Here is a 10,746-nt window from a genome sequence, read left to right on the forward strand (position 1 = left end):
CAGCTAATGCATAAACCAAGAGCTGAATTGGCAATGATCATAATACCATAAAGCTTCCTCAGAGAATTGTCGAAATAGCAAATAGCCCAATTGTAAGAACTGATACACAGAAAAACACATTTTGCAAAATACAACAGGACTTCCAAACTTTTTAGATGTTTTATTATTTTGTCCCAATGACCTAAAAGAGGCAAGAGAGCCCACAAAAATGAAATACAAATAACACAGTAATAGGGATAATCAGAAAGCATCTTTCCAAAAAACACATCTTCTGCTCTATTTCCATTACACTAGCCACCCTAAAGAGCAGAAACTGTAAATTTTACAAACAATCTACACATGATTCTTATGAGTCCTGAGCATAAAAACAAGTCATATTTACCTGTAATTGCTCTAGTGATGATAAACGATGCACCATGTTTTCTGTTGCCTCTTGGCTGCAATTACAACAATAACGGTCAAACACTATGATACACATTTTAACTTAAGTATAGCATCCATACTGTATCCAATCAGCATTCACTGATTGAATGTAAGCTGCTTGCTAGCCAGAAGTTCCTTACATATTTTCAATTACTTGCTACTTTATTTAGTGAGTTATTTAGCCACATAAGCTAAAGCAGGCTATAGTACCAAGTAAATTCAGCAAGTGCCAACCTGTAATAAACAAAATTTACTACAAATTATCTATCGATTCAACTTTGCTTTCCTCTATGGGTAGTAAAAAAAAAAAAAAAAAAAAAAAGAGAGAGAGAAGACAACATTGCCTCCTGTAAGGTATTACAAATCATTCTTTCTATGCCAAATGAATACCAGATTGAACTGTAATCCCCAGAAAAAGGTCAAAGCAATTGGTGTTCAACATACTATCCCAATATATAACCTACCAGGGGAGGTGCCCCGCTAGACCTTCTCTTCACAAACAGAGAAGGACTGGTGGAGGACGTGATCGTCGGGAGCTGTCTCGGGCAGAGTGACCACGCAATGGTGGAGTTCACTATTCTTGGCGAGGCCAGGAAGGGGACCAGTAAAACCGCTGTATTGGACTTTCGGAGGGCTGACTTTGAGCTGCTCAGGACACTAGTTGGTGGAGTCCCTTGGGAGGCGGTTCTGAAGGGCAGAGGGGTCCAGGAAGGCTGGGCGCTCTTCAAGAGGGAAGTCTTAATGGCGCAGGAACGGTCTGTCCCCACGTGCCCAAAGACGAGCTGGCGGGGAAGAAGACCGGCCTGGCTCAACAGAGAATTGTGGCTTGATCTTAGGAGGAAAAAGAGGGTTTATAAGCTTTGGAAAAGTGGGCAGGCCACTAAGGAGGACTTTAAAGAAGTAGCGAGGCTGTGCAGGGACAAAATTAGGAAGGCCAAAGCTCATCTGGAGCTCAATCTGGCTACTGCCGTTAAAGATAACAAAAAACGTTTCTATAAATACATCAACACAAAAAGGAGGACTAAGGAGAATCTCCATCCTTTACTGGATGCGGGGGGAAACTTAGTTACAAGAGATGAGGAAAAGGCGGAGGTGCTCAATGCCTTCTTTGCCTCAGTCTTTAGCGGCAATACCGGATGTTCTCTGGATACTCAGTACCCTGAGCTGGTGGAAGGGGATGGGGAGCAGGATGTGGCCCTCATTATCCATGAAGAACTGGTTGGTGACCTGCTACGGCACTTAGATGTGCACAAGTCGATGGGGCCAGATGGGATCCACCCAAGGGTACTGAGGGAACTGGCAGAGGAGCTGGCCAAGCCACTATCCATCATTTATCAGCAGTCCTGGCTATCGGGGGAGGTCCCAATCGACTGGCGGCTAGCAAACGTGACGCCCATCTACAAGAAGGGCCGGAGGGCAGACCCGGGAAACTACAGGCCTGTCAGTTTGACCTCAGTGCCAGGAAAGCTCATGGAGCAGATCCTCCTGAGAGCCATCATGCAGCACTTGCAGGGGAAGCAGGCGATCAGGCCCAGTCAGCATGGCTTTATGAAAGGCAGGTCATGCCTGACGAACCTGATCTCCTTCTATGACAGAGTGACGCGCTGGGTGGATGAGGGAAAGGCTGTGGATGTGGTCTACCTTGACTTCAGCAAGGCTTTTGACACCGTCTCCCACAGCATTCTCCTCAAGAAACTGGCTGCTCTTGGCTTGGACTGGCGCACGCTTCGTTGGGTTAGAAACTGGCTGGATAGCCGGGCCCAAAGAGTCGTGGTGAATGGAGCCAAGTCCAGTTGGAGGCCAGTCACTAGTGGCGTCCCCCAGGGCTCGGTGCTGGGGCCGGTCCTCTTTAATATCTTCATCGATGATCTGGACGAGGGCATCGAGTGCACCCTCAGTAAGTTCGCCGATGACACCAAGTTAGGTGCGTGTGTCGATCTGCTTGAGGGTAGGAAAGCTCTGCAGGAGGATCTGGATAGGCTGCACCGATGGGCTGAGGTCAACTGCATGAAGTTCAACAAGGCCAAGTGCCGGGTCCTGCACCTGGGGCGCAATAACCCCAAGCAGAGCTACAGGCTGGGAGAGGAATGGTTGGAGAGCTGCCAGGCAGAGAAGGACCTGGGAGTGATGGTGGATAGTCGGCTGGATATGAGCCAGCAGTGTGCTCAGGTGGCCAAGAAGGCCAACGGCATCCTGGCTTGTATCAGGAACAGTGTGACCAGCAGGGCTAGGGAGGTGATCGTCCCCCTGTACTCAGCTCTGGTGAGGCCACACCTCGAGTACTGTGTTCAGTTTTGGGCCCCTCGCTACAAGAAGGACATGGAGGTGCTTGAGCGGGTGCAGAGAAGGGCGACAAAGCTGGTGAGGGGTCTGGAGAACAAGTCCTATGAGGAGCGGCTGAGGGAGCTGGGCTTGTTCAGCCTGGAGTTTTCTCCAGGGGCGACCTTATCGCTCTCTACAGGTACCTCAAAGGAGGCTGTAGCGAGGTGGGGGTTGGTCTGTTCTCCCACGTGCCTGGTGACAGGACGAGGAGGAATGGGCTTAAGTTGAGCCAGGGGAGTTTTAGGTTGGATGTTAGGAAGAACTTCGTTACTGAAAGGGTTGTGAGGCATTGGAACGGGCTGCCCAGGGAAGTGGTGGAGTCACCGTCCCTGGAGGTTTAGATGTAGAGCTTAGTGAGGTTTAGAGTGACTTAACTTAGTGAGTTAGAACTTAGAGGTTTAGTGGAGGACTTGTTAGTGTTAGGTCAGAGGTTGGACTCGATGATCTAGAGGTCTTTTCCAACCTAGAAATTCTGTGATTCTGTGATATTGCTATATATACATGTATATTACTATACTCTCCAAATTTTTTTTCCTCCCGAGTATTCTTAGTGCTCACTCCTGAGACTAAACTGCATTATTATTCCACACACCTTAACCCTTCACAAACCTGATTTACTCTTACTCTCTGAAGACTGGAATTTTACATTTTGCAGTAAGTCCAATCACCCCAGATACAATAACGGCTACCAGATCTGTAAATGCATTCCCCTGTCAAATGTATTTATTTTTTAATTCATTCCTGCCTGGGAGAACAAGTTTGCCTTTCCTAGAGAATTCCTGAAATAAAATCCAAGTAGCTTCCTTATTGACAAGGTATCTACTTCGGTTCAGATTTTGTTGTAAGCATGCTGAGTTTAAGGAAAAAAAATAAAGAATTTTAAAGAATGCCAAAACATACTTTTTTTTTCCCTCATTGTCACCAAAACACAGAATCAAGTGATATAGCCAAGAAGACAGACAGAACATGTTTACTGTAAAAAAGTCATCTACCTGTACTTCCATGGTTCAAATGATTCTTTGAGTCCTCTGCTGCAAGCTCCCCCACAGAACCACTGTCTCATTCAGTTTTCAGTGATGAATTACTCAATAATTCCTTTCATTCTTGTTAGGTATGTCTGGATTCCCAGGAAACATGTTATACACAATCATATCATCGCACTGATTACAGGTTGCTCAATTTCCATATCAGTCTCTTTGTGGGCATTGTCAGTTTCTTGCACTCATTCTTTACAAATGAGTGTTAATTTCCCCCAGAAAACTTCTCAGGAAATGCAATGCAGATAAATGAGAATAACAACAAGAACTAAAATTAAAACTAATTTGGGGTTCCAACTTACAAAAAAAAAAATCCATGCAATATCTATTGCTGTATTAAACAGAACTTTACACTTTCATCACAGGATCAATCTTCCAGTGGGTGTAATTACAGTTAGAAGAGCTCAGAATTTCTGCAATCAAAAATGAATCACCCCAAAGGAGGTAACAGAAAAATAAAGCAAAATCAATAGAGAAAAGTTTGGTTTAAGGCCTTGCTTTGGATCCCAGATGACTGCATAGAAATAAATCTAATTTGATTTCCCAATGCAGCTTTCAACTTCCTTTCCCTTTCTACTTTCCTTCACTCATTCCTAACCAAACAGTTCTACAAGAAATACAGCAGGGATCTTTTTGTGACTTTTTTCTGAGCGACATGAATAAGCCTTGATTAAAGAAACAAACGTTATGAAGTCCAAGTCACAATCACCTAAAGAATGACATGTTACTCCATAAGACTGTAACATCACAAAAAAAAGTTTGTTCCCTCATATAAGTATGTATGTGGAAGATTGTAACTTGCTATGAGGAAATACAGTCAATACCTGCAATGTTTTTATATCTCCTCTGTTCAGAGGTTCCCATTAAACATAAGACCTTGTTAAAATACTTTGATAATATATTTTTTGTGGTAAATGCATTAACATCTGCACTGGACTTGAAAGTCTAATACAAGAAAATGAAAAAAACACATTGCTTGCAACTTCTATGTCCAAATCAGACAACAGTTGAGTTAGATACAGTCTAGCTCAGCAAGTTTATATTGGATTTACATGGCAAGGTTTTGGCGATGGGGGAGGCTGCAGGGGTGACCTCGGTGAGCAGAGCCCAGCAGCTGCCCCACGTCAGATCAGAGCCAGCTGCAGCCAGCTACAAAAGGGACCTGCTGTTGGCCAGAGTCGAGCCAGTGAGCAATGCTGGTTGGGCCTCTCGGAAAGCAGACTGAAGAAAGGGGAAAAAAAAAAACATAATAATAATAATAAAATGCTGTGCAACTGAAGCTGAGAGAATGACAGATGACAAAGTGTGAGAGAAGCAGCCCTGCAAACCCCAAGGTCAGTGCAGAAGGAGGGCAAGAGGTGCTCCAGGCACACAGCAGCAGTTCCCCTGCAGCATGTGGAAAGGCCCCTGGTGGAGCAGGCTGTCTCCCTGCAGCCCATGGGTCCCACATGGAGCAGATCTCCACGCTGCAGACCGTGGAGGAGCCCCTGTGGAGCAGGTGGATGTGGCCTGGAGGAGGCTGCGGCCCATGCAGAGCCCACACAGGCTCCTGGCAGGAACTGCTGCCTGTGGAAAGGAGCCACGCCAGAACAGTTTGATCCTGAAGGACTGCACCCTATGGAAAAGAGGCATGCTGGAGCAGTTCATGAAGGACTGCATCCCATGGGAGGAATGCCACATTGCACTGGGGAAGGGTGTGAGAAGGAAGGAGCAGCAGAGCTGCAGACAAAGCATTACAAACTGACTGCAGTCCCCATTCCCCTGCCCTGCATGGGACAGAGGAAAGAACTAGAAGAGCTAAGACTGAAGCTCACACTGGGGAGAAGGAGGGTGGAAGTACAATGCTTTTAGTTCTCTCCATCCTACTCCGTTATCAATTGTGAATGAATTAATCTAGTTTTACCCAAGGCAAATCTGTTTTGCCCACTGAGACAACTAGTCAGAGAGATCCCTGCCCCTATGTCAACTCATTAATTTGACATTATAGTGTCTCCCCCATATCTTGCAGAGGAGAAGGAGCAGTGTGATGGGCACGTGGCATCCAGCTCAGGTCAACCCACGACAGAAAAAACAACGAAGATGAATGGACATCTCAGCTTTTCCAATGATCCATGGAGAAAAAATAGGAAACACATCACTAAAACTTATAATGGTTTTCCATTTTTCAATCTTTGACATTTATTTGCGTGCCTTGTAGACACAAAGCAATGCAAACCTCCCTCTTCACTTATCACTGAAAACCCAGACATAACCCTTCTGTCACAGAATCACAGAATCACAGAATTTCTAGGTTGGAAGAGACCTCAAGGTCATCGAGTCCAACCTCCAACCTAACGCTAACAGCCCTCCACTAAACCATATCCCTAAGCTCTACATCTAAACGTCTTTTGAAGACTTCCAAGGATGGTGACTCCACCACTTCCCTGGGCAGCCTGTTCCAATGCCTCACAACCCTTTCAGTGAAGAAGTTCTTCCTAACATCTAGCCTAAAACTCCCCTGGCTCAACTTAAACCCATTCCCCCTCGTCCTGTCACCAGGCACGTGGGAGAACAGGCCAACCCCCACCTCGCTACAGCCTCCCTTGAGGTACCTAAAAAGAGCGATAAGGTCGCCCCTGAGCCTCCTCTTCTCCAGGCTGAACAAGCCCAGCTCCCTCAGCCGCTCCTCGTAGGACTTGTTCTCCAGGCCCCTCACCAGCTTCGTCGCCCTTCTCTGCACCCGCTCAAGCACCTCGATGTCCTTCTTGTAGCGAGGGGCCCAAAACTGAACACAGTACTCGAGGTGCGGCCTCACCAGAGCTGAGTACAGGGGGACGATCACCTCCCTAGCCCTGCTGGTCACGCTGTTCCTAATACAAGCCAGGATGCCGTTGGCCTTCTTGGCCACCTGAGCACACTGCTGGCTCATATTCAGCCGACTGTCCACCATCACTCCCAGGTCCTTCTCTGCCTGGCAGCTTTCCAACCATTCCTCTCCCAGCCTGTAGCTCTGCTTGGGGTTATTGCGCCCCAGGTGCAGGACCCGGCACTTGGCCTTGTTAAACTTCATGCAGTTGACCTCAGCCCATCGGTCCAGCCTATCCAGATCCTCCTGCAGAGCTTTCCTACCCTCAAGCAGATCGACACACGCACCTAACTTGGTGTCATCTGCGAACTTACTGAGGGTGCACTCGATGCCCTCATCCAGATCATCGATGAAGATATTAAAGAGGACCGGCCCCAGCACCGAGCCCTGGGGGACGCCACTAGTGACTGGCCTCCAACTGGACTTGGCTCCATTCACCACGACTCTTTGGGCCCGGCTATCCAGCCAGTTTCTAACCCAACGAAGCGTGCGCCAGTCCAAGCCAAGAGCAGCCAGTTTCTTGAGGAGAATGCTGTGGGAGACGGTGTCAAAAGCCTTGCTGAAGTCAAGGTAGACCACATCCACAGCCTTTCCCTCATCCACCCAGCGCGTCACTCTGTCATAGAAGGAGATCAGGTTCGTCAGGCATGACCTGCCTTTCATAAAGCCATGCTGACTGGGCCTGATCGCCTGCTTCCCCTTCAAGTGCTGCATGATGACTCTCAGGAGGATCTGCTCCATGAGCTTTCCTGGCACTGAGGTCAAACTGACAGGCCTGTAGTTTCCTGGGTCAGCCCTCCGGCCCTTCTTGTAGATGGGCGTCACGTTTGCTAGCCGCCAGTCGATTGGGACCTCCCCCGATAGCCAGGACTGTTGATAAATGATGGACAGCGGCTTGGCCAGCTCCTCTGCCAGTTCCCTCAGTACCCTTGGGTGGATCCCATCTGGCCCCATCGACTTGTGCACATCTAAGTGCCGTAGTAGGTCACCAACCAGTTCTTCATGGATAATGAGGGCCACATCCTGCTCCCCATCCCCTTCCACCAGCTCAGGGTACTGAGTATCCAGAGAACAACCGGTATTGCCGCTAAAGACTGAGGCAAAGAAGGCATTGAGCACCTCCGCCTTTTCCTCATCTCTTGTAACTAAGTTTCCCCCCGCATCCAGTAAAGGATGGAGATTCTCCTTAGTCCTCCTTTTTGTGTTGATGTATTTATAGAAACGTTTTTTGTTATCTTTAACGGCAGTAGCCAGATTGAGCTCCAGATGAGCTTTGGCCTTCCTAATTTTGTCCCTGCACAGCCTCGCTACTTCTTTAAAGTCCTCCTTAGTGGCCTGCCCACTTTTCCAAAGCTTATAAACCCTCTTTTTCCTCCTAAGATCAAGCCACAATTCTCTGTTGAGCCAGGCCGGTCTTCTTCCCCGCCAGCTCGTCTTTGGGCACGTGGGAACAGACCGTTCCTGCGCCATTAAGACTTCCCTCTTGAAGAGCGCCCAGCCTTCCTGGACCCCTCTGCCCTTCAGAACCGCCTCCCAAGGGACTCCACCAACCAGTGTCCTGAGCAGCTCAAAGTCAGCCCTCCGAAAGTCCAATACAGCGGTTAGCTCAAAGTCAGCCCTCCGAAAGTCCAATACAGCGGTTATAATACTGCAAATCCGGACAGGGAACCGATTTGCCTCGTGCCAGGCGACCTTAACAACGGTCCCACTTCCACCCGCACTGCTTCCACAGCTGTCAGCACAGCTGCTTCTGGGGATGGCAGGAGGAGAGCAGGAACGAAGCGCCACGGAAAGCCGGGCAGGGCAGCGTGACGGGGCACGGGGCAGGAGCTGGGGGCTCGCCCCGTTACTGCGCCCGCCCGGCCGCCTTCCTCCTCCCCCTCCTCCTCCTCCTCACACCCGCTGACGTGGCCGGTTTCTCTCCCCCAGCCGCACGGCGGCCACCTCACCTGCACCTCCGTTTCGGGAGGCCACTCGGCGTTGAGCAGCAGGTCGTACAGCACGTTCTCCTCCTCCCCGCCGCCCTCCTCCGCCCCGCTCCCGGCCGCCATCCCCGCCGCCCTCCGCGCCCCTTCTCCGCCAGCAGCGGCGGCGGCAGCCATGTTCACCCGGGCCCCGCCCAGCACCCGAGCGACGACGGTGGCTGGTGGAGCCCAAACCGCTGGAGCCCGGCGGCTCCGCGGAGCGGGCGGAGTTTAGCTCCTTCACAGAATCGTTAGGGTTGGAAAAGACCTCCAAGTTCACCTGGTCCAACCATCCCCCTACTACCAATGTCACCCACTAAACCATGTCCCTAAGCACCGCGTCCAACCTTTCCTTGAACACCCTCGGGGATGGTGACTCCACCACCTCCTTGGCAACCTGTTCTAATGCCTGACCACACTTTCTGAGAAGAAATGTCTCCTCATTTCCAACCTGAACCTCACCTTATGCAACTTGAGGCCATTCCCTCTAGTCCTATCGCTAGTTACCTGTGAGAAGAGGCTGACCCCCAGCTCCCCACACCTTCCTTTCAGGTAGCTGTAGAGAGCAATAAGGTCGCCCCTGAGCCTCCTCTTCTCCAAGACCAAACAACCCCAGTGCCCTCAGCCACTCCTCACAGGACTTGTGTTCCAGGCCCTTCACCAGCTTCATAGCCCTTCTCTGGACACCCTCGAGCACCTCGATGTCCTTCCTGTAGTGATGGGCCCAAAACTGAACACAGTACTCAAGATGCAGCCTCCCCAGAGCAGGCTTGCTGCAGCCTTTGCTGCGAAGGGGGCTCTGGAGAGGTGCTTCTCTCTGAGGGAGAGAGAGGGAACCCCAGGAAAAATACCAGGGGCTGCACCCTGGTGTTGCTTGTCCAAAATCTGATAGCGAGATTTAACATAGTAGTATTTATTTAAGGTCCCTTCCAACCCCACCCATTCTATGATTCTACAAAGAAGTAAAGAATGTAGTCAAGGGCAAAATGGGTTAATTATACCCTTGCGGAACATTAAAAAATAAACAAAAAAAACAAGCAAATAAAAAAAATAGCAAAAACTATATATTTCTTACAAATTTCCTCTGGCTTTAATGATAAACGCAGAAATCTGTTCCACAGAGCTTATCTTAAATACTTTAGCCCCAGAAACTTCTTTTGCACTCACAGAGTTCCACTATCTCAGGCAAATAAAGATGAACATGTTTATAAATTACTGTGAAAGAACTAAGGCTTCAGTCTCTTTCCTGCAATTTCATAAAGCTTTCTTAAAGCTTAAATAAAATCACAAGCTGCCATTTTTGCTCCCATACTCTAGTTTTAACTGGTGTTTAGTAACATCTTTGTAGATTTTTTCCTATCTTTGTCTTTATAAATGATTCGATTTGTCATGTATCCAAAACCAGGCAAAATTATGATCAACATACAGGGAATAGCGAAAGAAAGGAAGCATATCAAACTAAGATATTCCCAAAGGAATTATTGTTAAAAGGAAAAGCTGTCATGATACAGATGATATAAAATGCCTGTTGTGTTTTTCTCTGCAACACATTTTCTGCATTGTAAATTAGCAATAAACAGGGCTCAGTGAACATTAAAAAAAAAAAAAAGGTTCTGAAATAAAACTCCACATGAAAAAAAGTAATCAGATTGCAACACATGTAGTCAAGAGAACTACATAGTCAGAGAGGCCCTCATTTATTACTCCTTTAAATATATTTTTCAGAGGACTGCTTTAGAAGACTGCTCACAATTGAAAATGGTAGGTAATATTTTATTATTTGCCTTCCACTTAGCATGTACAAACTAGATAAATACCCTATTGTTTTGTAGTAGACAAATGCACTATTGTTTTGTGCTGTAATGGTACAAGCTGCAGTTTTTAATTTGGAATCTAATTTTATTTTAACAGTAACAATCCAAAGATTCTTGCCTTTAACTTCTCTAGAAGTTATCTTGGCAAAAGACTGTGAAGAATGCATGGAAGCTTCCATAAAAACCATAGAAGAATGTATAAATCTGTAAAATAAACTGATGTGTTATCTGTGTGAAGGTACACACGTGTTATCTAGCTGCAAAGATACTTCTATACACAGAAAACTCAGAATACTTTGTACCAAGTATCTTTATTACCAAAATCTATGCAAACGTGAATT

The 10,746-nt window shown here is 47.5% G+C and overlaps 1 protein-coding gene across 3 annotated transcripts in view; it reads right to left on the reverse strand.

The window, feature by feature from the left end:
* The window catches only part of NBAS (NBAS subunit of NRZ tethering complex), a gene marked incomplete at its 5' end in the record, with an annotated part of 190,930 nt that extends 182,201 nt beyond the window's left edge, over positions 1 to 8,729 (reverse strand). For 2 of the 3 annotated variants that reach the window (XM_082757308.1, XM_082757309.1), the window contains 2 exons: positions 383 to 437; positions 8,577 to 8,688. In XM_082757308.1, the coding sequence (XP_082613434.1) occupies positions 383 to 437; positions 8,577 to 8,678 (157 nt within the window). Of the gene's footprint in view, positions 1 to 382; positions 438 to 8,576 lie in introns of all 3 variants that reach the window. The other variant, XM_082757307.1, reaches the window with a different exon arrangement.
* Between the last annotated feature and the right edge of the window lie 2,017 nt (positions 8,730 to 10,746).

The sequence above is a fragment of the Aythya marila genome (assembly GCF_965140915.1).
Source record: "Aythya marila genome assembly, chromosome: 3".
In the NCBI taxonomy this organism is placed as follows: Eukaryota; Metazoa; Chordata; class Aves; order Anseriformes; family Anatidae; genus Aythya; species Aythya marila.